The 25,823-nt window shown below is 38.2% G+C and overlaps 4 protein-coding genes across 7 annotated transcripts in view; 3 read left to right on the top strand and 1 right to left on the bottom strand.

The window, feature by feature from the left end:
• Window positions 1-7,705, top strand: part of LOC114549095 (collagen alpha-1(XVIII) chain-like) — an 83,128-nt gene extending 75,423 nt beyond the window's left edge. For both annotated transcript variants that reach the window (XM_028569254.1, XM_028569253.1), the window contains 12 exons: window positions 558-585; window positions 826-894; window positions 1,685-1,710; window positions 1,848-1,946; window positions 2,042-2,195; window positions 2,330-2,403; window positions 2,571-2,699; window positions 4,262-4,309; window positions 4,423-4,485; window positions 5,259-5,456; window positions 5,937-6,052; window positions 6,146-7,705. In XM_028569254.1, the coding sequence (XP_028425055.1) occupies window positions 558-585; window positions 826-894; window positions 1,685-1,710; window positions 1,848-1,946; window positions 2,042-2,195; window positions 2,330-2,403; window positions 2,571-2,699; window positions 4,262-4,309; window positions 4,423-4,485; window positions 5,259-5,456; window positions 5,937-6,052; window positions 6,146-6,347 (1,206 nt within the window). In that variant the 3' untranslated portion in view covers window positions 6,348-7,705. The remainder of the gene's footprint in view (window positions 1-557; window positions 586-825; window positions 895-1,684; window positions 1,711-1,847; window positions 1,947-2,041; window positions 2,196-2,329; window positions 2,404-2,570; window positions 2,700-4,261; window positions 4,310-4,422; window positions 4,486-5,258; window positions 5,457-5,936; window positions 6,053-6,145) is intronic.
• Window positions 7,706-7,862: 157 nt separating this feature from the next.
• Window positions 7,863-13,188, top strand: ggh (gamma-glutamyl hydrolase (conjugase, folylpolygammaglutamyl hydrolase)). Its single transcript, XM_028569516.1, has 9 exons — window positions 7,863-8,010; window positions 8,198-8,306; window positions 8,410-8,460; window positions 9,590-9,674; window positions 9,756-9,894; window positions 11,598-11,704; window positions 11,888-11,978; window positions 12,071-12,205; window positions 12,305-13,188. The coding sequence occupies exons 1-9, from the start codon at window positions 7,884-7,886 to the stop codon at window positions 12,421-12,423; spliced, it is 963 nt and encodes a 320-aa protein (XP_028425317.1). The 5' UTR covers window positions 7,863-7,883; the 3' UTR covers window positions 12,424-13,188.
• A 1,138-nt stretch (window positions 13,189-14,326) lies between these two features.
• On the top strand, window positions 14,327-22,149 carry LOC114549619 (apolipoprotein D). Its single transcript, XM_028570001.1, has 6 exons — window positions 14,327-16,149; window positions 16,313-16,417; window positions 16,956-17,077; window positions 17,272-17,360; window positions 17,497-17,730; window positions 21,983-22,149. The coding sequence occupies exons 1-6, from the start codon at window positions 16,135-16,137 to the stop codon at window positions 22,147-22,149; spliced, it is 732 nt and encodes a 243-aa protein (XP_028425802.1). The 5' UTR covers window positions 14,327-16,134.
• Window positions 21,904-25,823, bottom strand: part of dpp6a (dipeptidyl-peptidase 6a) — a 244,933-nt gene continuing 241,013 nt past the window's right edge. For all 3 annotated transcript variants that reach the window (XM_028568972.1, XM_028568971.1, XM_028568973.1), the window contains one exon: window positions 21,904-25,211. In XM_028568972.1, coding sequence (XP_028424773.1) covers window positions 25,062-25,211 — 150 coding nt within the window. In that variant the 3' untranslated portion in view covers window positions 21,904-25,061. The remainder of the gene's footprint in view (window positions 25,212-25,823) is intronic.

Here is a 25,823-nt window from a genome sequence, read left to right as displayed (position 1 = left end):
TGAAATAACTGAAAACATGTCTTATATTTTAGATTCTTCAAAGTAGCCACCCTTTGCTTTTTTATTAATAAGGGAAAAAAATTCCACTAATTAACCCTGACAAGGCACACCTGTGAAGTGAAAACCATTTCAGGTGACTACCTCATGAAGCTCATCGAGAGAACACCAAGGGTTTGCAGAGTTATCAAAAAAAGCAAAGGGTGGCTTATTTGAAGAATCTAAAATACAAGACATGTTTTCAGTTATTTCACACTTTTTTTGTTAAGTACATAATTCCATATGTGTTCATTCATAGTTTTGATGCTTTCAGTGAGAATCTACAATGTAAATATTTATGAAAATAAAGAAGCACATTGAATGAGGTGTGTCCAAACTTTTGGCCTGTACTATATATATATATATATATATATATATATATATATATATATATATATATATTTCAGTGATAATTAACCTGATATTTATTCTGAAAGCAATTCAAGCTTTGTTGAAGTTGATGATTTCCAAATTAAGTCATCACTGACTGCTGCTGATATGTTTGTGCTCAATTATTTCAGCTTAATACCAATGGAACCATTGCAGCGGGTAGGTTGGGTTGCCTTTTATGTTTGCCATGAATTATAAATCCTGAATGTTTTTTGAACCACTTTTATCCAAACATTTTGATATAGACTAGCTTTACAGAATACTCAGGATAGCAGCAGTACAAACGAATGTACAACATACTTTCAATAAACAAAGTTTTAAATTTAAAACCAATCTCTGCATCAACAAGTCAAATGTAAGGACAAGCAATTAACTCAAGTTTGGCTCTTTGTGTCTAAGGTAACTGTCAGACGGGACTAAAAGGAGAAAAGGGAGATAGAGGCCTTCCTGGGATACCGGCGCCACCAAGTGAGTCAACACTAACCGCTCTCAGATGTATAGACACTGAAAAATAAAAATGTAAATCCCTTTAAATGCATTCAAAGAGAAAGAATAATCCATAATGAAAAGGAAAAATGGGTTATTAAAATTAGTGAATTTAAAGGCCGGATTTTATCTTAAGAAGGACATTTTATTTTGTATTTTCTCTGTACTTCCAAAACACTTTCCTGGTGTTTAAAAGTGCCCTGCCACACGTATTTTATTACTTTGTGGTGATGGCTGAAGTTCTACCATCGACTCTGTAACATTTATTTGTGGAAAAAATGCCTTGGTTACCTTGTTTCAAGCAATTTTAGCGTGGTATAGAAAGCCTACAGGATGACAGCTCGATTTCTGCCAGTTCTCATTAATATTCAACAAGCTAAGCTGTTTGAATCTGATTGGCTAACAGCTAGCCAATGAGAGCCTGGCTGTCAGCACCGTTTACCCAGCACAACTGGGCAAGCTCATGAATAGTAATGAGCTCAGGCAACATGATGTCAGACTGACCAGCTTTTGTAATTGGCCTGATTTCTCCGCCTATTTCTTTTCAGTGGCTAGAGCTGACAGAGAAGGTAGCAGTTCATTTTCACATTCACCACATAACACAAACACATATGGACCTAACATATTTCAAAAAAAGTAAAAACGGTTTTGTGTGGCAGGGCACCTTTAAAAAAGATAATAAAATAATTGAATGACCATCCTGTGAAAAATAGAATATGTTTTTGAATTGTATAATAAGTTATAACTCCCTCCTCTGTTTTCTCTGTTCTAGACACATTTTTTCGTAGTGGAGACTGGGTAAGTTTAATTATGGAAGTGCTTTTTAAAAAAAAATTATTTGAGGGCATGCTTCTTTAAGTGCCATCAAACTCACCCTTCAGGTGTGTGTGTGTGTGTGTGTGTGTGTGTGTCCTTGCCTGTGTGTGTAACCACAGGTGGTAAGTGGTGACGTGGGCATTAAAGGCGAGAAGGGAAACAAGGGGGAGGCAGGGTTTCCCGGGCAACCAGGTATCCCTGGGAGACCAGGACTTGTGGTGAGTCGCAATTCCATGGATACACGCTGTGTCATCTTTGTGACAAAAGATGTACCAACTAAAGCAATCAATAACTTCCTACTGACACATTTCAGGGACCCAAAGGAGAGTCTGTCGTTGGTCCACCAGGCCACCCTGGGGTTCCAGGTTCACCAGGTATCCCAGGCTATGGCAGAGCAGGACCGGTCGGCCCTCCTGGGCCACCGGGGCCTCCAGGACCCTCTGTGTCAACCCCAAGATATGGCTCAGGTATAATACATCAGTCATACATACGTGATGAGCAGCAAAATGTTATCCTGTATAGAAATAGTCTTCTAAGTTTACATGACATTCTTGTAGCTGCTGAGCTTGTGTGAAAGGAGTTGACATTTTTGTTATGGCAGCTTTGACCATTGCCGGCCCCCCTGGACCTCCTGGACCCGCTGGACCTCCTGGAGCTTCGGGTAACACAGCATCTGTAAGTGTTTTTCTGGCCAGGCTGTTGAATTATGTATAAATGATACACCAGCATGCTTTGCTAACATGTGCATGATTACCCACCATGTTGCTGTAAAATCAATAATATATCCGTATAAATGTTTACAGAGAGAGGTTCAGGGTTTCTTCTCGTTATTTGTTTCTCAGCTGAAAACATTTGCGAGCCGTGAGAGCATGATGCAGCACACCGTCAGGGATGCAGAGGGAACTCTGGCGTACGTCACAGCCACAGGAAGTCTCTTCCTTAAAGTCTCCCAGGGATGGAAAGAGATACAGGTACTGACTTGGACTAGTCTTATATATTTAGGTTTGGTAAATCTGACATCAAATCACTCATGAAATGTTTTTTAACATTAATATGAGTTCCCCCAGCATGCCTATGGTCCCCCAGTGGCTAGAAATGGTGATAGGTGTAAACCGAGCCCTGGGTATCCTGCTCTGCCTTTGAGAAAATGAAAGCTCAGATGGGCCGATCTGGAATCTTGCTCCTTATGAGGTCATAAGGGGCAAGGTTACCTTCCCTTTTTCTGCTTTGCCCACCCAGAGAATTTGGCCCACCCATGAGAGAGAGACATCATGGCTTTCAAATGAGCAAAGTGGCAGTTGGTCAAGGCCACACCCCCACCCTCCACCTTGCTCCCCCCTCTCTCCTCCTCAATACCTACAGACACAGAAATGGCACATCCTAAGGAAAGCTCATTGTGTGACTGGCTCTAGTGGCTGTAATTCTGCACCAAGGCTGAATTTCGGGAAAGAGACTTCAGATACAGTATTAGGGGACCACCAAGGTCTATATAAAAGCATCCAAAGAGCACCACGTCATGGGACCTTTAAAGAAATGTAATGACATTGACATGATACATAATTAAGAAGCATCACATATGCACATTACTGTCAGAACAGTCTGAAAAATGAAGCGGTAATATACATGTAGGTCAGGGCTTGTCTGCAAATGAAATGGTGTAAAAGAAAGTTTAATTGCTTCTCTGTTTATTACTCGGTCGTTTTCATGGTCAGCGAAGCATTGAGTGAGTTTCCTGATTTGAATTTGAAAACTGTCCGAATCCATTAATTGGAAAATATGTTCCTTTCAGGTCTTATTCACTGGCTTTGAATCAGCACTCTAACATCATCTCTGGTTATTGGAAACATGTTAAAGGCCAGTGATCAATCATTAGCCTTATTTGACAAAATGCTCTTTATTGATAAAAATGGAGAGTATTTCTTGAAACACGGTTGTACAAGTGAAATGCTTCCACTGTCCTGTAACTTTAATACAGTGTGTGCGTATGTAATGTAACAAACTGTTAGTGCTTGTTGGCTTTTCCCCTTTCCTTTATTGTGTTGTATATCTTTTTGTGCACGTTATAGGTTTACAAAGTGAAAAAGCCCAACGTACACCCCAAAGGGTCTTATCATCTCCAACAGAAAACACTGTTCACAAACTGCTCCAAACAGCTCTGTTGTAGTCCAGCCTTTACTTCTGTGACGAACGTGCGTCAATTTGTAACACACGTTATAATGCTCGCCTAGCTGCTAGCGTGGCACGCCCTCATACTTTTCAACTACTGCGCATGTGCGACTCCCAACAAATATGGAACAGAAGTGAGATGCCTCACTCAACAGAGAGCTCAACACACAGGGTGAAAAGAGGAGCTGCAGCAATGTGCAGTACAACAACAATATGGTGTTTTCTGGAAATTAAACCACATAAACCTATTCTGGTGCAACCTGTAAATACAATTTTGAACCTAAAAATGAGCATAATATGAGCACTTTAAGGACTACATATTGCATGTAATTTACAGTCTTAATCTTTCTGTGTTTTGTCTCCACAGCTTGGCAGTCTGATCTACCTCTCCAATAACATTATCCCGCAAGATGAGGTATGTTTTGCTTGTCTTTATGTTTTTTTGCTCAGTAAAAAAATGCTGTTGTGGAATGTTGTACTTTGTATGCATTATTCATCCATTTAACATATATTCAACTATTCATTTAGCCCCGAGTTGCATACCAGATAAGAGGAGACCTGATGGAAAGAATAATTTCAGTTAAAGAAAGGGTGAGTGTCAATAAGACTATTATTTTAACTACCACTTCTCGCTTAAGTTGACTTTTTACAGTGAAATATGAATTCCTAAAAATTCTTCAACAATGAATTTGGAAAGGTATGCTATGAAATATTTATTATTATTACGTAAAAAATTATTTTATGAAAAATTAAATTTGTTTGTGTGTGGTCAAAACACATGACAACTGTGACAATGTAGGGCATTTTTATTGCAGACTAACCCTTGCAGGGCTCACTTTAGACTCTGAGGATTTGTTTAAAGGTGCTGTAGGTAGGATTGTGAAGATCCAGGACTTGAACATCGACAACTTCTCAGTCCCTCCCCCCGTTTCTGCTAAAGCCGAAAACGGTCTCCTAAGCCCCTCCCCCCACAAGGGAGAGCTGTGCGTGATAAACCTATCTGCAGCTCATGCGCGGGGAAGGGGGAGGGGAGGACGCTATGAAATGTGTGTGCCTGAGCATTGATTGACACGCAGTTAGACCCCCCCCCCCCCCCCCCCCCCCCGGCCCTGATTGGTGCATCTGAACAGGCAGTGGTGGATTTTTACAAATCACATTACAGGCTGTAGGTGGTGCCAGAGGAGCCGGATTTTTTCTTTTTTAATTACCTGCTTAATGTAGTTCTCCTGGAACATAGGGTCAGTTTCAGCAAATATGACAGAAAGTTAGTTTTGCTGCACCTTTAACTGTAAGGAATGACAAAAAGGACCTGTTTAGTATCCTACAGTGGACTAACACCGATCTTTTGCTTCCTCTCCTTCCAGCTCAACCTGGTGGCTTTGAACCAGCCCCACTCAGGCGACATGATGGGGCTCGACGTAGCCGACCGGATGTGTTATGAACAAGCCAAGGCGATGGGTTTGGCTCCAAACTATCGCGCCTTCATTTCTTCCCAAAGGCAAGACCTGGTCCATGTGGTCTATCCTGGTTTCAGGGAAACTCTGCCCGTTACCAACCTCAGGGTGAGCCTGCTCTGCTGATGTTTTTTTAAAATTTATTTTTCACTAGCACTAGCACTTACCAAAGGTACAGCAAGTGATTCTGCACAAAGATTGTTGATATTTGAACTCAACAGCCAAACAAATACAACCGCCCCTTCAGAAGCTCCACCCCCCAGATTAACGGACAGATAACTACAACTGGCAGTTCTAGTTATCTATTCATCAACCATCAACTGTTGGCTGTAACAATGTTTTGTGCCTCGTGCACTCCTTTCTGTTTGTTTTTCATTTTCACAGGGCTGTGTATTGACACCAATGTTTTTTTTGCAGCGCACACAGTAAATAGAGCGCTAGGTGACCGTGTGCAGATATTCACTAAATATGGCAAAAACCGTATTAGATTAACATCACTTACTATACCTTTAACCTTTATAATGCAGGGAGCCCTCTACAGAAAAAGAACTTCTGGCTGCATCTAACTCACAATGGTTCTTCTTTTAGGGAGATGTGATGTTTAGGAACTGGCGGTCAATTTTCAATGGCGACGGGGGACCATGGGATGCCAGGATACCTATTTACTCCTTTGACGGCCGGGATGTTTTAGCTGACCCCTTCTGGTCAGTAAACTTGACTCCCTACTTGTTTGTCTGTGTCTGTCTGCTGCTATTTAGATTTTTTATTGTTAATATATTCTGTCATCTACTTGTCAGGCCTCAGAAGAGTATCTGGCACGGCTCCACCAGCAGGGGTTTCCGAGTGGTGGACAAGCACTGTGAGACATGGCGAGCGGACCACATGTCTGTCATGGGCCAGTCATCGAGCCTGACCTCAGGTCTGCTCCTGGGCCAGCACACGCGGAGCTGTTCCAACCAGTACATCATTCTTTGCATCGAGACCCATAAAAACTCTTAAGTCCTGCACCCCACACCACTCCACGAAGGAGCCCACCCCAGCCACTGTAAACGTTAGATTTGAGTGTCTTTCTTAAAAAAAAAAAGGACGTCGTTTTCAGCCCATCTTTGGTGCTACAGTAGGTGTAGCATTTTGTAGTTTTTAAAGCCGAGGATCACATTTAACACTGTTCTTTCTGAGTAGCGAGAAGATTATTAAGAGGCAGTAACAAACTCTTGACCACAGCCAAGATATAATCTGTGATGGTAAACTAACGTCAAGGTTGATGCTACACTGTGGAAGTGGAATCATTTTGTGGATTGTGTCTTAAAGGAACGCCCCTTAGTGTTCTGAAGCAATCCAGAAGATTTCTCCTCATATTCAACCTGGTGGCACATAATGTTAAATGCAACACAGAGGCTGATGGAGATTGCCAGTCTTCTTCTGTACCTATTAATGGCAATAATGCTAACATCTCAAAGAGAATGTGGTAATGATTTGTTAATGTTAAAATGATACACGCAACCTTTTTTTCAAAGGAAGTGGACTCATTTGCAACAAAAGAATCACAAATTACTTTTCCTAACATAGTCACCGAGGTGTGCTGAGAATAAGACGTCTCTTTTTTTAAAGTTTATCATCTATTTGTGGTTTCAAGAGACTGAAGATGCAGCGGCTGCAGGAATCTGCACCTATCCTGAAATGTGGCAGTTTTTTTTTTTTTTTTTTTTTTTTTTTTTACAAATGATAGATTTCCAAAGACTTTTGTGATGGAAACATAAAGCTACTTAAACTGTTTTGTTTACAGGTTGTCATGGAAAATCTTTAGATTATTTGTTTCCATAACTTACCTTGTCCCTCGTCCAACAGTGGGAAGACCAGACAGCCAGTGTTGCCAACAAAGTCATTTTTGATGCACTGTACTTTATTTTAAAAATATTTTCAAATTCAATAATTTCATCCTTGAGCGTGTTGTTTGTGTTGTAGCTTTTCATACATCTTCGTGATCTCACACCTTAGCAGCTCTTCCTCTAAAAAGACTATTTAATTTAAATTCAATGATTTATTTATACCGTCACAGACAGTACATAACATGAAATCAGATGATTCAATTTAAGAATGTAATTTATCGTTTGTTGTTTGTCCAATGACTGTTTCTTCTCACTTTTTGCCTCTTTTCTATTTTTTGTACAGTTTTTTTTAATGTTTCAAAATTTTTGGAGAATTTTGACAACAGTTAAAAGTCCACTCAGCGTTAGAGATACAATGGAAACAAATTAAATATTTTCATGCTGAAAAAGAAATTCCAAGGGGAAAAGTCAGATGTTTCTGTATAAATATTGGTGCTTTGTTGAATAAAGTTCTCTTTTCATAACCTGTTCTTGTGTCATTCTCAATTCAGTGCATAGAATAACCTTATATACTGTCTATGAGAATAACTCAAATACCTCTGACTGTAAGTGGGTCATTTGAGGTCGAACTGGATGCTTTTATTCTGAAGGACGTAGCCCGGAAGTGTTGCCCGGAAGTGTGGACAAAGATGCAACCGGCGGCGGAATGGCGATACTTAAACGAGCTACAGTATGTTTTACCTTTAGAATAATGCTCTTGTTATTGTTTTGCATTTCTCTTTCGTGTCTACCGTTTTATTCTTCAGCCAAGAGGAATGACAGGCCTATAATTGGTAAGTTTATAATTATACGTTTACTTTTAGCTCGTTTATTTACTGCAACATTAACTTGACTAGCTACGTTTTGACGACAGCAGTGACGCAGGCTAAAGCTGTAACTTACTGTTGGTTTAGTTTGGAAAGTGACAGAATGCTTACAGTGTAGTATATCTAAACTGGTTGTTTTTTTTTCTCTCAAAAGGTGTACTTGCTCAAGAAGTTTATTCCCCAAAACCAAATCAAACCGCTTACATCGCTGCCTCTTATGTCAAATTCCTTGAGTCAGCGGGAGCGAGGGTTGTACCTGTCATGTGAGTTGTTATCTATTTTCATAACTGTCATTCCTCCAGTACAAAAGAGCTTGTGTAACATCCTGTGTTTCCAAACTGGAACCTCCCCTTTGCTTTTCTGCAGGGTTAACCAGTCACTGGAGGAGTATAAAACACTGTTCAACTCCATTAATGGGTAAATGTGTTCTAATATAATAACCAATTTAGCTGTCAAAGCCTCTCTGCTTTGTTTGTGGAAGTATGTTCCAAAATTAATATTGATGTGATCTATGTATGTGGTCATTTATAAAGATAATATTGATGTGATATAGGCTACTGTATGTCAGGCTCCTGTATGTTTCAGAAAGTTAACTTTATGTACAGGTAGGGCTGGGCGATACGGAGAAAATCAAATATCACGATATTTTTGACCAAATACCTCGATATGGATACCGCAACAATATTGTAGTGTTGACTATTGGTGCTTTCACAAAATATTTACCCAATGAGATTTTTGATAAATAATCATCAGTAATGTGGATATAACGACTAAGTGGGTAAAGGCAAATAATAGAACAGTTACAACAGTCTGGTAAGTTCAGAAAATGACATCACTTTACTGTAATGCAGCCTTTAAAACCAGGAAAAGACAACAATTATGCCATATCACGATATTCAAAATCTAAGACGATATCTATCGATATAATATCGGTATATTGCCCAGCTCTACAGTATGTACAGGGCTGGACAAAATAACTGAAACTTTATGGTGCCTTTAAAACACTGTAGTTGAGGCCATAATGATCCGTTTTTCAATGTAATTGACATTTTTAAGGCCACTGGTATGAAGCAATTATCCCATGAAGTACTTTTTTCCCAATGCAATTTTTTCCATAAGGACTTTTACATTCCACATTACATAATTCTGCTAAGTTTATGGCTGATGCACCAGCAGAAACTACTGTAAATTGTACAATAGCAGATACAAAAGTAAATTGTTAAAAATATAGATTTTATATAATTAGCAATATTTAACAGTGCAAAGCAATACACAGGTAAACAGAACTTATATAGTATAGCTGAACTTTAGGTGCATCAACTCCAAGCACAATCATATGATGTGGAAAGTAGTCAACTGACGATGTGTTTGGCAACACATTAACCTCAAAATGTGCCACATTGAGTTGAATCAAAACCTTTGAAGGCCAGAATATTAAATGGTAAGGTTTTCTTTTATTTTGTCCACCCCCTGTATTTGTAGGTTTAAACATTTTTTTTTAGATTCTTTGGGAGTCGTGACTCATTTGCTGTGTCTGTGTTACCAGGATCCTTTACCCAGGCGGAGGTGTCAGCATCATCTCGTCTGGTTATCAAAGAGCTGCAAAAATCTTTTATGAACTTGCTATTGAGGTAAAAATGTAAAATATTAGTAAATTAGATGTTAGTGTGTTGCTGCCGCATTATGCTGCAGACTGTATTTTGATGTTTCAGGCAAACAAGAGAGGCGACTATTTTCCTGTGTGGGGCACCTGTCTTGGGTTTGAGCAGCTGGCGTATTTGACGAGTGGAAAGACGGTACTGTCGTTTACCAACACAAGTGGTGTGCCCTTGCCTCTGGACTTCACTAATGGTATAGCTTTGCCTTAATAGATGTACCACTGATTACTTATATCAGTGAGAAAAGTAGAGCCCGGCCCATATTATCGGCGGGCCGATATTAGGCATTTTCGAAACTATCGGTATTGGCATTTATAATGGTAAATTAATATTTAAAAATTAAAATAAAAACGGACAAAACCGCATTCAACCATGTTCTGAGTGTTGGCATTGCGTAGTTTGTCCACCAGAGGGCGCTCTACAACATCCCTGTTGGCAACACTTGTGTTTAACCCTTTTAAGTTTCATATCTTAAGTTTGTATTTTTATACATTTTATTTATCAGAACTTTAATATATTTTGATGTTCCGCTGTTCTGTTGTGACACTAAAAGTCTATTTTTAAACTGCATTATCATATTATTTTAGTGAGGACTCATAAATAACTACAAATAAGTAATGTTAGGGACATCTGTTTATGTTTTGTTACACGTTACTGGATTATTTTTTTTTTTTTAAATATATATCGGCCGATATATCTGAATATCGGATTTTTAAATCCCCAAATATTTGTATCGATATCGGCCTTAAAAATCCTCTATCGGTCGGGCTCTAGAGAAAAGTTCCATCAGTATTAATTGTTACGAAATGTATTAACATGACCAAAACTAGTTACCATAAGCTACACATAATTTATTTTATAAAGAGTTATCTAAACGTAACAATTAGATTGACAAGTTGTGTATGGGTTCAAAGGCCACCTTTGCTTTGTTGTAACGCTGTAGCTTAGTGTAATGAAGGTGCTCTTCATCACTAATATTTTAGCATTAGTACACTGTAGCTCATTAGGTTACAGGTAAATAAAAGGAGGCACAAGTTTTAAATGTTTATTGGAAAATATTAACAGTCATGTTTTGTGAAGGTTGCAGCTGGTGGTGATTGGAGGCCAGCCCTGTCAAGAGAAACACATGTGCTCAGTTTGCTAGTTTGGTTACCTAAACATGTGCAGTATAGTAGTTGCCTGATTAATTGAATGCAGGTTAACTGTTGCTGTTTGTACAATAGAAAGTTGGTGTCTCCTCTCCAGAGTCCTCAGGCTAAAGAGTCCCCAGCGTATCAGGCCCCAGTTTAAAGGTTCCGGGAGATACCATGTTTCAGGTGGCGGAGGGGTGTTGGAGTACTTTAATTGACTGTACTTGCTGAACTAACTATGTGTGATTGTATTAGGTAACAAATGCAAGTAAATTGAGATAAGAGTAGATTAGTCGAAATGTGTTTGATGTGGTTGTTGTTTTGTGTATAAGTGTTTGAATTGAGTACATTTCAGACTTACCTGGCACTATGGTAGGGTCGATAAGATCAGTGGCAGCCTATAAAAGGCTGCCAGTTTACCATCTAGCACGGCTGCTGTCTGGACCACATGTTGCCTGTGGTACTCAGTTTTGTTGGATGCGCTCATGGCTTCCAAGTTATGTGTTAATTGCTGGGGAAATAACCACCTGTTGATCTGCACCGTACCTCTGCCTCAAGTCTCCAGCTGTCATTATCCTACGTTTGTGTTTGGGCAAATAATATATACATACATTTAGACTACTCCTCAGTTTCATGGCAAGGTTGTAGCAGCACAGAGTTATCATACAGCAAAAACAGACTTACTTTACATCAACTGCTTTAAGTATCTTATGTTTATAACTGTGAAAAAACCCACTTTAATGATAATTGTATGACCCGTTTCCAGAAACCAAAGACAGCAGGATGTTTCAAGGTTTCCCAGCTGAACTCATGGAGGATCTGGCCAATGAGCCGCTGACGGAAAACTCTCACAAATGGAGTTTGGCGGTGTTGGTGTGTAATTTATTACTATTGTGTTGAGAATATTTGTGTACTAGAGTACACCAATATTACTGGTTTGTGGTAAAATATGAGCCTTTTTTCTTTCTTTTTTTTTCACGACATAGAAAGCACAAAAAAGAAAACTGTACATTGTTTAATCGGGTAGATTGTAACTCACCTCTTGGTTTCTTTCAGACTCTTAACACAAACGAGGAGCTGAAGAAGTTTTACAAAGTTCTCTCCACAAATACAGATGGAAAAACGGAGTTTGTGTCAACGATGGAAGGTAGGAACAATGCAGCATTACTTTCTCGGTACAAGTTTACAGCAAAGTAATACATCTAACGAAAGACTTTCTCTTTCCTCACCCATCGGCAGCATATGATTACCCTATTTATGGGTCACAGTGGCATCCAGAGAAAAATGCATTTGAATGGGGAAGGCCTTACATTCCACACTCTCCATCGGCAGTCAGGACCACCTTCTACGTGGCTGAATTCTTTGTCAATGAAGGTATGAACACAGCACTATTTTTGGTTCTTCAATAGTCAGTAGCTGCACCAGAAAGCCTTTTGTGATCTGTTAATCTTGCCTTGTTTTCTCTCTTTACAGCCAGGAAGAACTTTCACAGATTTCAATCTGAGGACGAGGAGAGCAAAGCGCTGATATACAACTATAATCCTGTTTACAGTGGGCCCAAGAGCGCCTTCGAGCAAATCTATTTTTTCTGATGTCTGTTTGCGAAGAAGCTCTGTCTGTGCAACAGCTGATTGGCTGTCCCAATCCCCTGACTCATGAATGTTTGCAGATGATTTGAATTTGCTCCTCGCTTCATCCAGAAAACTTTGCACCAAACACGCCAACGCAAATTCCATGCAAGTAAGAAACTCTGTTTGAGTCTGATATACAGTACATGGACTGCGGTTCGTACAATCACGTGATGTAACAATCAGAGATCACATACACAAATGGAACAAGATCTACACCAAAGTTGGAATCTGTGAAATGAAATATTTCAATCGTGTCTAAAATTTGCAATAAGGTACTCGTCCCCCATCCTAATTCCAATACCCCTTTTCCTACCATACCCCTCACCCTTATTGTTTGCTTTATTTTTGTTCTGGTTTTCTTTATCTGGAAGAGGGCGAAATCTTATGTTTTTTGGTGACTATTTTTAAATTGATTCGTTTCCCTAGAGTCGATATTTTTTTAGTTTTAGCAATGATTTACCTAAATATTTTCTGTTTACGCAACGTTACCGCTGACGGCGACTATATCATATCCGCACAGTGCCGCTGCTAAATAGCCTCGGGGAACGTGTGTGCGTTCAAAAGTTGTTTTAGTCATGCGACAGAAAGCTCAGATTGGACAGATGGTCTAGTTAGCTGTCTGGATTTACCCTGCTGAGTTAAACATAGTCTTCAGAAATTAGGGTGACCAGATTTCCCGGAACTAAAACCGGGACACTTTGCGCGTGACCGTAGTGCTCCAGAGCTGGGCGATTTTTTTTTTTTTTATTTTATTTTTTTTTTTGTTTTCCCATAAAAAAATCTCGATTTACGATTCGATTTGATTTGTACCCCCTTCCATTTAAAACAAATTAACTGCAAACTGTAAATATATTTTAAAAATATTTATTGTATTTAATTAAAGTGCATCAACATAAACAAAATTGCAAAGGCAAACCCTTTCTCTAACTGAAAAGTCACTGTGCAGTGCAACAAAGATTGTTAAACATCCAAGTTATTTATACTGTATTTGGACTGAAAAAAAATCAAAAAATTGATTTTTTGAAAATATGAATCGATTTGACCTACCAACTCGATTTTTAAATCAAATCGATTTTTTTTCCCAGCCCTATAGTGCTCGTGCACGCACACGCTTTTTTAACGTGAACATGTGCCAGCCCAGGTCAGACATAGACACAGACCGATTAGACGGCACACGTAGGCCCACTGCTCACAACATAATGGGGTATCTCAGTTAATATTCATGACGTTTTTGGTATGTAGCCTACATATCTAATAAATAATATTAAAAGACATTGCGTGAGTTTCGTGTGGCACCAACTTTATTTTTCAGAATTAAAGCATTCTTTTGGAAAATGCACCCACTGAACTTTGTGAAAAGGTATTTTTCATTGCATGGCACCCAACAAATTATTTGGAACTGCTGCCACAAGCTTGAACTAAAGTTATGGTAACACTGTACGGTAAGGGTACATGAATTATGAATTCATGCATGAATTAATTCATGATTTGTGCGTTACTTCCTTTTATATCTTATGAATCATCAGGAATTGACGTGAGTTCACAGCCTCTCATTCATGACCTCATGCCCAAACAACACATCAACTAAAGCATTAGGTAAGGTGGCTACATCACTATGCACAAGTTGTGTTCAAATCAGAATTTGTGCAATGATGACCACATTTTTTTTGCAGAAAAATAATCATGATCATGCTCAACCCTTGTGTTGTCTTCCCGTCAACCTTGGCGTTTTTGACGCAGTTTGTTTTACACATTTTCAGCGCTTATTTCTACATTCTATATTTTAGGATATAAAACAAAAATTGAAAACGGGTCAATTTGACCCAAAGTCAACACAAGGGTTTTAATTAATCATAATTCATAATGATGTGCTCACGTACCTAATGCTTTAGTTGTGTTGTTCATGTATGAGGTCATGAATAACAGACCATGAACACGTCAATTCCTGAGGATTCCTGGGATATTAAGGAATGCAGTAATACATAAATCATTAATTACATAATGCATAATAATACAAGTACATCAATTAATTCATGCATGAATTCATGATAATTCATGTACCCTTACCGTAAAGTGTCAACCAGTGTTATTCTAACCAACAACACACACACACATATGTAATCTCATTTGCTAGAGCACATAGCTTCCCTATTGGAAACATTCATTCTGTACATTTGTTAGAGGAGTAAATTTGCTCAAGAATCAATTTGTTGGCTGAAACCTGTGAAATAGTGCACAGTAGCGCCTTTAAGGTGGGAACGGTCAGTGCTGTTCTTCTTGTTAGTCCATGTGTTGTTCATGAGCACTCAGCCCAGATTCATTTTATTCTCCCCAAAACAACTTTACCTTTTATTTTTAAAGAACTGTCCAACTATTTTCACTGTCTCCCTCAACTTCATTGCAACAAACATACAAAAGGTACCGCAACTTTTATCTCAATTTTTTACAAAAGCTCCCGCAAAATCCAGCATTTTGGGCCGCAACTATCTCAAAAAAGAGGCTGCGAAATCCTGGTTAAAACGAGACCGATAAGAAGAGTCATCGCAACAATGTTTACAATACACGTTGTAACACTGGCTGCACAGATTACATAGACACAGACACAGACATTGTTGAAGTCTTTCTACATGGGTTTAGTTAATGATCGGACTATAATAAGACCACGTAGGCTTTGTAATGCCTGACAACCGGGACAATTTCATAGTGGTTGGTGCAAACCTGGACATTTTAGCGTCCCCGACATGCTTTTGTCGGGACTCGGGACACACAGCTCAAAATCGGGACTGTCCCGGTCAAACCCGGAAAGTCTGTTCACCCTATTATAAAATCCACTGGAGTTTAAAATGTCAACACAAAGAAAGCGGAAGGAAACGGACATCCGGCCGAAAAGACAGGCATCCGGCAGAATCCGAAGCAATCCCGGAAGTGGAACGTCGAGGATATAGACACAAATACATGGGTAAATAGTGTCCAGGTTAAAAGAAAAAAGTACTGAAATTACCCTTTAATAGTTGTCAACATAAAATGTCTGGTAAATTCAAGTGTACGAGGTTGTTGCGGTACCCCAAAGTAAAAGTCACCTATGTTGTTACATTAAGAGTAGTACTGCTCGTCTTTCTAACCAGCAGTGTAATACCATGTAACCGTGATATATTTATATAGAATCCGTTGGTTGCAACCCTGTTAGCCTGGCAGCTGTTTAAATTCTAATTGCTGAACATTTTAGCTGACTACAGCTGCTGTTATCTGTGAAGGAGCAAGCTACAAGGGAAGGTTTTATTAAACACACACAATTCAGAAATTATTATTTCATATTTTGTTGACTACTGTGATTAAGAAAGTATCTGTGATTAAAGAAAATAATAGTTTTTTGCAGCCTATCCAGTGCTAGCTGCAGTAGTAGTATTGCAGTATACTGTATTGTGTACCTTTTTGCGAGTCAGTGTACTCTATGTGAAGAAAACTCGGTCTTGCACTGAAGGTTAAAGGTTTTGTAAACAATTTCCAAATATAGCTCTTCAAACACATTTTCATTCCAAAGTCTAGCATAGAAACTGCTCCCAGCTTATACTACACTGATAAATCAGAGTACACGATAGAGTAGTCCAGTGTGCCACTGCTCTTACTTTACTTTGACTACATTGTGTTTGGGAGGGTTTTGGCCACGTGGATATGAAGGCCTTTCAGGTACTGTAAGCTTTTTTCATGTTATGACATATTTGTAATGTGTAAAATGAATTATCTGCAACAATCCACTGACAATGGGTGGCTTGTTGCACTCTTAATGTAGTTTTAACCAAGAGATTGGGCCCAGTTTAACAACACAAACTATTCCAACTTTGATGCGAAGGTCCTGTTCGTGCTCTTCCTGACTGCTGCGGCAGCAGACGGTCAGTCTTTCCACCCGGGAAAATGCCCGCAGCCATCCGTTCAGGAGGACTTCAGCGTTACAAGGGTATAAATACTGAAGACTTCTGTTTATTGGGTCACTTTTTGCAGTGTTGACATTCTTGCCTGTTTTATATAAGTTGATGTAAACAGAGGGTTTTGGTCGTAATGTGTTAACTGCACATGCTATTAAAACTAAGGGCTGCCACCTCTTAGTCGATTAGTCGAATAATCGGTCGTTTTGGTCTTAGTCGACTAAGATTTCTTTAGTAGATTAGTCATTTTTTATGCTTATTCATGCTTAATTACTTATTTCCAAGAAACCTCTGAGCACATTTATGGTAAACACAAGATTTAAAGTGGTGCTTTTGCAGGATTAATTGTGGAGGAACTCAGTTTTACAGATGGTTAATTAACTACATTTATATTGTGCTTTTCTAGTCTTAACCACCTCTCAAAGCGCACAGCTCTGTCAATTAAATCAACTAATCGATTAGTCGACAAAATCGTATAAGTGTTAGTCGACTAATAATTTCTTTAGTCGAGGACAGCCCTAATTAAAACCCAGCTGCCGATTAACAAACTGTGTTCTCTTCTCCTTCTAGTACATGGGCACCTGGTATGAAATAGAGAAGCTCCCAGCTATATTTGAAAGAGGAAAATGCAACCAAGCAACGTACAGTCTTCTCGCTGATGGGACGGTCAAAGTTCACAATTCAGAGCTGCTGTAAGGATCGGACTGCCCTGTTGTCTTAGTAAAATGTTTCTTACATTTTTTTAATTGACTAAAAGTGGCCTATATCCATCCGTGCATCCTGCGCTCTGCGTAAAAACAAGTATGGATGGATTTGCATTTCATGTCATATTTGAGTGAAATTGTAAATGAGTTGTCCCTTTCTCCCTCTCTTCTTCTCTGTGTAGGCCTAATGGGAAGATACATTCAATTGAGGGTGTTGCCAAAGTGAAAAACTCTTCTCAACCTGCTATTCTGTCTGTCAGCTTCTTTAAAGGTAAATATACTGTGCATGCATGCATCTATTTTTATTGTATTTTTTTGAAAATGTATTGCTAGTACGTTTTACTATTGTAATACAATACAGAATACCTTACACTGATCTTTTTGATCCCATCCATATCTGTGTCCAGGTCTTCCAGACGGTCCCTACTGGGTACTGGCCACAGACTACCAGTCATATTCTCTGGTGTACTCTTGTTCGGACGTGTTTGGCCTTTTCCACGTTGACTACGCCTGGATCCTGGCTCGCACTCGGGTGTTGACTGAGGATGTCATTAGCCAGTTACACAATGAGCTGGCTTCTGCTGGTGTAAACTTAAACCGCCTTACAGTCAGTAATCAGACTGGTTGTGACCAAACCACAGGTATGAAGTGAAAAAAAAAGAAAACGGGAACTAGGTGCTGAATACTTGTTTTGAACCAGACAGCAATATGGCATTGATTCAATGTTAAATCCCACTTGTTGTTTTACTTACTTTCTAACTTCTTTAAGGTTGAACATTAAGCCAATGCAGTTATATGATTGCCTTATCAGTTCCAAATGATGGAAATAGTTCATTACGTAAGTTATAATTAATGACGTTTTGTTTTCTGCTTGTAATGGAGATGTATTTTGTTCCTTTAGATCTTTCTGCTGTTGCAGTGAAATAAGCATGTTATTACAGTGTATTATGTCATGGGTTTCAGCTTTAAAAGCACTTTGAATTGCCTTGTTGCTGAAATGTGCTATATAAATAAAGCTGCCTTGCCTTTTGTGTCATGTCAAATTTGAACATTGAATATAAGCTAACGGATTTACGAAATTAGATTGCTCCAATATTAGCTAAATAGAATTTTTTTTTAGAGAGAGATAAAGACATATTTACATCTCAGCTTCAATTTCATCTACAAATTAATGTTTGAATTGTATTTTTATTTAAATGTTGTTGTACCTTACAGTTTTTTACAATCACTTTGCTATTAATTTCAGAACCTTGACATCATTTTTCAAAACTCTAGACACAAAACTCCCAACCAATGATCAAAATGCACATTTTTCAAAACTCTTAACACTTTTTTCAATTGCTTGGATACAATACACATAAACCAAATATAATTTGTTCATTTAACAAAGATCACCTGTTCAATATGACACAACTTAACATCAAAGTACTACCATTTCAAAAAGCAACTCACACATTACATTTTAGATAATTGTCTATACATTCCATTACAATCATCTAACTATCAATCGATACAACTACTCAAAATGATAAGTAACTGTTGCATTACTCTTAATGCATAATTGTATGGAAACAGACAAACAATATTCCATGTTTAGATCATGAAAGTTTCAAGATAACGAGATTCACATGTCACCAATTAGCGTGGATCATGAACCAATTAGACTACATCATCTATGGATGTAATATTTCATCATCATTCTTTACTGTAATGTACTACTGTTTATCAAACACTGTTTCTATAGTACCATGTAACAACTTTTCAGACTCTTTACAGTATTTACAGTACTGCACTGTATGGATTCAGGCCCTTGGAATTGCTTGTCCAATTCTGCCAACTTGTTACAGATGATTGAGATATATAATTTACAGTCATGTGAAAAAATTAGGACACCCATGCTAAAGTTGACTGAAAAGAAAAAACATCTATTGCAAATTGATCTTAATGCCTTAATTAAAAAAATGAGGGAAAATCCAATCTTTAAGGACACCAATTCTTTGTGAATGAATAATGTATCATAAATAAATAAATGTTCTTCCTTAAAATACAGGGGGCATAAGTAAGTACACCCCTATGTTAAGTTCCCATAGAGGCAGGCAGATTTTTATTTTTACTGTAAAGGCCAGTTATTTCATGGATCAGGATACTATGCATCCTGATAAAGTTCCCTTGGCGTTTGGAATTAAAATAGCCCCCCCCCCATCATCACATACCCTTCACCATACCTACAGATTGGCATGGGGTAGTTTCCATAAAATCATCTCTCAATGCAAATCAAACCAGCTATCAACTCAAATTAAATGAAATAAAACCATGCCAATCTCTAGGTATGGTAAAAGGTTATGTGATGATGTTGGGCTATTTTAATTCCAAAGGCCAAGGGAACTTTATCAGGATGCATAGTATCCTGGATCCATGAAATAACTGGCCTTTAAAAATAAAAATCTGCCTGCCTCTATGAGAATTTAACATAGGGGTGTACTTACTTATGCGCCCTGTATTTTAAGGAAGAACATTTATTTATTTACGATACATTATTCATTCACAAACAAAATTGGTGTCCATAAAGTTTGGATTTTTCCTAATTTTTTTAATTAAGGCATTAAGATCAATTTCCAAATATGATTTTTTTATTCCTCTTTTTAGTCAATTTTAGCATGGGTGTCCTAATTTTTTCTCATGACTGTATATATACTTTATTTATAGAGTACTGTACTGTATGTCTGTTGTCGTTGCAAATGAGAATTTGTTCTCAATCGACTTACCTGGATAAATAAAGGTTAATATATATATATATACTTCTACCACATTGGTATGCAGTATTCGCTCTACTACTGCAGTACTTTAACAGGGATGTATTTACTTGTAGTACCATAATGAAACATGTATCACCTATTTTGTACTACAATATTTAATGATTGTACGAACGATGACCCAGTGAAACTATAGGTAGCTTTGTGTGGGTGATTTAAAGTAACGTTTCAATGGTATTTCACAATATATCTGTTTTTTGAACCAGTGATTGTGCAAGTGCAAGATTTCTTTAAAGATATGAATGCCCAATTGTGTCTAGAGTTTTGAAAAATGACATCAAGGTTCTGAAATTAGTAGCAAAGTGATTGTAAAAACCTGTAAAACATTAATTCTCAAAAGTTAAACTGTGAAACTATATAGTATTCAACATCACATCCCTCACAATCCCAAACCGTTTCTGTATCATTAAAATACAGCTTTTTAAAAATGACATAATCCATTAATGGAGTAAAATGGACATTTTACAATTAATAAGGAAAACTTTTAACATTAATTGAAACTATTATCACCAGAAAAGAGATTTGATACAGAATGTTTGCTGGTTATCTGCCCTGTAAAATGTTATGTATAATCTTAATTACAATGGCAGATAAATAAGTAAGTTGTAGGTTAGAAATATAAAGCTTAGATAGCAGATAGATTAGATATCTTAGCAATACATAACAGTACTGCACATGGCAACTTTTGTTAACAACATTAGGCCACTTCCAGATGTACAAAGATGATTTATAGTCAGCACCAACTGAATATTTTGGGCATCTCTTGCAAATGCAATTATATGGTGAACTCATGAAGCGACTGACAGTACATTAACCTCAAAACATGTCACATTGAGTTCAGTCAACACTTCTGAAGGCCGCTGAACGTTTTCTATTATTTTGTCCGCCCTCTGTATGTGTCTTTAAAAAACAAACCGAACATATTGTTTCTTTGCGAGTCGTGACTCGGTACCATTGTCTCTGTTACCAGGATCATGTACCCAGGCGGAAGTGCCGGCATCATCTCGTCTGGTAATCAAAGAGCTGCAAAAATCTTGCAGCTCTTTGATTGAGATTGAGGTAGAAGTGTAACATATATCTGTTAGTGTGTTGCTGCGGGATTATTATGCAGAATCTATGTGATGTTTCAGGCAAACAAGAGAGGCGACTATTTTCCTGTGTGGGGCACAGGTCTTGGATATGAGCAGCTGGCTGTTTGGATGAGTGGAAAGAATCTATTGTTGCGTACTAATACAAGTGACTTGCCATTACACCTGGACTACTAATGGTATGGCTTTGTCCTAATGGAGGAAGTCTTAAAGCTTTAGTGCATAATGTTTTTTATTAATGAGCGTCCGTTACATTCAAGCCTTTGCTACAAAGCAAATTAAGACTCTCTGTATTTCTCAGTTTGGTGTGTTCAGAAGATTGTGTCGTCCGGTGACTTTCGCGCGCAGAAAGTCGAGTGAAGATAAAGACCTCTTCTGAAGAGTCCGTCATGTTTTTTTAATCCTCCGTGTCCTCCTTGGCTACTAGCAACTGCGTGTTGGAGGGGTGGGGGTGAGTGTGTGGTCACAGAAGGCTTGTATCATGTGGACGTGCTGTTGTCATTACTTAGAATTCCTCATTGGGGGGCGGAGACATAAACTACGCACTATAGCTTTAACGTTAAATTAATACAGTTAACTTCTATTCTGGAAAACCATGTTGAAGTCGTAACTTTTGAAGATTTTTTCTACAATTAGTGTAAACTACTGGTAAATGTTTTATTTTAATAACATGACCAAAACTAGTTGTTAATTTTAGCGGTTTCATTTTTAGAACATTATCCATGATCTCGAAGGGGGCATTTTTCTCAGAACAGAAAGCAGAGAAAGAGAAAACGGTGTCGTTTAATTGGGTGCATTGTAACTCACCTTTCTGTTGACCTATAACACAAATGAGGAGCTGAAAAACTTTTACAAAGTTCTATCCACAAATACAGATGGAAAAACAGAGTTTGTGTCAATGATGGAAGGTAGGAACAATGTAGCATCACTTTATTGGTACAAGTTTACAGCAAAATAATACGAGCACTTTCTCTTTCTTCACCTCTGAAAAGCATATGATTTCCCAATTTCTGGGACACAGTGGCATTCAGAGAAAAATGCATTTGAATGGGGGAGGCCTTACATTCCACACTCTCCATCAGCAGTCAGGACCATCTTCTACATGGCTGAATTCTTTGTCAATGAAGGTATGAACACAGCATTATTTTTGGTTCTTTAAAAGTCAGTAGCTACATGATGGAGCCTTTGATTGTTTTCTCCTTATAGCCAGGAAGAACTATCACAGATTTGAATTTGAGGACGAGGAGAGCAAAGTGCTGATATACAACTATAATCCTGTTTACGGTGGGCCCAGGAGCACATTCGAGCAAAAAGATTTGTTTCTGATGTTTGTTTGCTGGGAAGCTTTCTAACACCCGATTTGATTTGCTGCTCACTCCATCTGTTGTAATCTCTAGGTCAATGCAGATAGCGACATGGAATTTTGCATTGAACATTTGAATGTTAGTGGCCTACATGTTGAGGATTTGTACACTTACCAATATTAAATAGAATTTCTTATAGCTTGTGCATTTGTAAACTTAGGAGATTTTTTAAAAGCTTACGCTGATAAATATTTTTACAGCCTGCAAACTCCATTCTCATTAGCCCCATTTATGCTACCTGCTCCGCACAAAACGGCAAACAGACTGCCAGCAACTAGCAAGTGAACTTAGTGGAGTATTTAGCAACTTTAATAGCCAGAATATTACTCTCAGACCGAAACAGAGCTGAAATGATTCAATGTTGGACGGGTCGCTCGAAACATGACTCAAATGATTGCTAATGTTGCGGTGTGTCTGCTAGATATGTAAATAGGCAATGTTTAGACAACATGTAACAACTTAACAGTGATAATATATCAATGTTCTGTTTTCTGCTGCCAAAAAACAATTCAATACAGCTTTAAAATTCACAATAAAACAGATGAGCCAAAAAACACTAGCGGCTGATAAAATATCTATTTTTTTTATTCTAACATTTACCGTCATGCCACAATCTGCCATAAATCTCCTTCTATGCTTTCGATAACAAAGTTAAGCGTCTTGAAAAAGTCCTTAACCACTGCAAGAAACGTAATTTTTGCCAACTCATTGCAAGGACAGCAACTTGAGAACAGAAATGAATAGTCAAATGTAACTTCCAAAATGCTTTATGCATAAATAACACTCAGGTAATATTGTTTCTTTTTTCTTAGAATAAAATGATATTTGAATAACATTTACACATCAAGCTGACGAGACTGGGATCTCAATCACAACACTACTGGAAATGTAATTTATGCAATCCAGTAAGGAACATTCAAGATGTCAAAATTACCATGTGGAACTGAGCTATCAGGGATAGTGCTGCAAATAACCTTAACATGCACTGAAACGTAACGCAAATGTTGATTTAAATAAAGAAATGGAAAATTAAATTTGTGCCTCAAGAATTCTTCATTATGTATGCCATGTCTTCATTGGACAATTATCCCCTTTATATACAAATGCATAATCTCTCAGGGTATAACACTAATCTTAATGGATTCTTGCCTTCAGCCTTGAACAAAGTATTTACTGGTTTAAGCCAAGTGTGACACTTTCAATAGAAAAACACTGCAGTTTCTGTACAGTTTTCTTCACCTACAATTCTTATAAGCAATGTTGCATGCAGATTCTGTACATTTCAACTTGGTGTAATGTCATTATTGGGCATATTTCCAAAGAATGGCTGATATTCTTTTTAAAAACTTTAAAATTTGATAATAATCTATTTCAAGCTATAGATTTAAACAATAGCTGCCATTTTGAGAAATATGCTTTTTCACACTCTTGCTAAGAGTCAGATGAAAAGATTGCTACCACTGTCATATCTGTCTGCTAACTATTGGGTTAAATCCAGGAGATGCTTAGCTTAACTTAGCATAAAGACTGAAAGCAGGGAAAACTGAAAGCAATGACTACCTAGAGACAATTTGTAGTTTTTACATGGGTTAGGCTAATTAAGTTACAGCATAACTCGCTAACAGTGATAGTCAGAGGAGCTAGTAGACAGATTTTTCTGTTTTGGACAAAGCTAGGCTAGCTGTTTCCCATTTTCTTCCAGTATTTATGCTAAGCTAGCTTCATATTTAATGGGCAGATGTGAGGGTGGAACCAAATTTCTCTTCTAACTCTCGACAAGAAGCTAAGCTCAGAAGTTTATTTCCCAAAATCAAACTGTTCCAATAAAATTGGCCTTGTAGTCAATAAATGCAGTCCCACAGCAAGATGTTTTCTGACACAGTAAGGCACAGTGACTAAAACAAGTTAATGCTTTTGCTTTTGGAAAAAAAACAAAAAAAACTCACGGTGCTTTTTTTCTTCCAAACATTTTGCCACTTAGAGAATTATGTCAGCATCACTGAAATACATAAAATGAGGCTACGAGATGAACATCGGGGCAAACAAGAAAAATGTATCCGTAATAGCCAAGTGAATGTCTGTGTGCTATTTTACATACTGTAAGAACAATAGACACAACCACAATCCAACATGAAAGTCTTCACAACTTTAAAAATAGTAACATTTCCGGTATCGGCACAATTCCAGACACTCATTGTGAACACTGTCAACCAGTGTTTTTCACCAGGCATCTGATTTTTATTAATATACAAGCCCACGAGTTATGTGCTATAGGTGTTCCTTCTCCTCACAGCTTGAAAGTCTGTGTGAAAGCTGATGCTTTGTCTCCACAGCTTTTAAGGAACTGGTCCATCCTGCAGTGAAGGAGACGGCTCCTTGTTAAATCAATCAGTATATTCCAAAACATCATGTCAACTCATCAGTCTGTTGGCTCTCTGGAGGGCCATTTGGATTTGAAGTCTGGGCAGAAGGTGGGAGGATGGATGTAGGACTAGATCCGTCGTCTGCTGGAAAGGCAGTCTCAGGTTCAGCATGCGGATGCTGGGTGTCCAAATGCAAATCAAATTGAGCAAGAACAGATGAGAGTTGCATATTGTGGAAAAACTGTATGCCAGTGTTGTGCTTATGCACAGGGACACGATGGAGGTTAGGCAGGTGAACGTATGGGTGGGAAGGATTTGGGGCACACGAGCCTCAGGCGGCCAAGTTAACCCTCGTCTTCGCTCTCCTCCTCCAGGGCCTCCTCAAACACTCGTTCTGGTAGCCTGAAGCATTCCTCGAAGAAGTTCACCAGGGACTGGCTGAGGTGCTGCCTTGTTGCTTCACTGTGAATGAAGTGGCCTTCATCTGGGTAGATCTGAGTCACAAAGAATAGGTGAGTGACACACTGCTTTAGGCCACATTTTCTGTCATAGTCATCAATGAATAAAAGACAAGTTATTGCACTGCTAATTTTATTATATCTGGTTAGATTTATTCCATATTGGGCTGGTAGAGAGTGGGACAAAAACTTTTGAATGTTCAACTCCAAAAAACTGGAGAAAAAAAAAATCCATAAAAACATCATAGTATATTATGTCAAAAAAAGTCATAAAAAGTTTAGTATGTCAAAAACACCCATAAAAACATCATAGTGTATTACTATAAAAAATTACTAAAAAAAGGCAAAAGTCATAGTATAAATTTGTATATATAATATAATTAGCATACTTTTTCAATTAATTTGTCTGTGTGTATGCAAATAGGTGTGTGCCAGGACGAGGACACAACTGGACGGCGGCACCCCATGAAGTTGTGCCTTCAGACACAACAAGGAGTAATACCAACTGCAAAAGTTTTCAGATGACTCTGCAATTGTGGGGTGTATCAGCGTATAACAGGAAGAGGAATACAAAGGACTGGTGGACTACTTTTTTTGGAGGGTGCAAACGGAACCACCTGCAGCAAGACTAAGGAGCTGACAGTGGAC

This window comes from Perca flavescens, chromosome 22, assembly GCF_004354835.1.
Source record: "Perca flavescens isolate YP-PL-M2 chromosome 22, PFLA_1.0, whole genome shotgun sequence".
Lineage (NCBI taxonomy): Eukaryota > Metazoa > Chordata > Actinopteri > Perciformes > Percidae > Perca > Perca flavescens.
Note: the sequence above shows the minus strand (reverse complement) of the source record. Positions and strands in the feature narration are given on the sequence as shown.

What these genes read in the sequence shown, in the direction of transcription:
- ggh (XM_028569516.1), top strand. Translation starts at nt 7,884, where the DNA reads ATGGCGATACTTAAACGAGCTACAGTATGTTTTACCTTTAGAATAATG. An exon ending in GAATGACAGGCCTATAATTG is followed by an intron (nt 8,011 to 8,197) that starts GTAAGTTTATAA and finishes TTCTCTCAAAAG; the next exon opens with GTGTACTTGCTCAAGAAGTT. An exon ending in GCGAGGGTTGTACCTGTCAT is followed by an intron (nt 8,307 to 8,409) that starts GTGAGTTGTTAT and finishes GCTTTTCTGCAG; the next exon opens with GGTTAACCAGTCACTGGAGG.
- LOC114549619 (XM_028570001.1), top strand. An exon ending in GTCTGTCAGCTTCTTTAAAG is followed by an intron (nt 17,361 to 17,496) that starts GTAAATATACTG and finishes ATCTGTGTCCAG; the next exon opens with GTCTTCCAGACGGTCCCTAC. An exon ending in TGGTTGTGACCAAACCACAG is followed by an intron (nt 17,731 to 21,982) that starts GTATGAAGTGAA and finishes ACCTCTGAAAAG; the next exon opens with CATATGATTTCCCAATTTCT.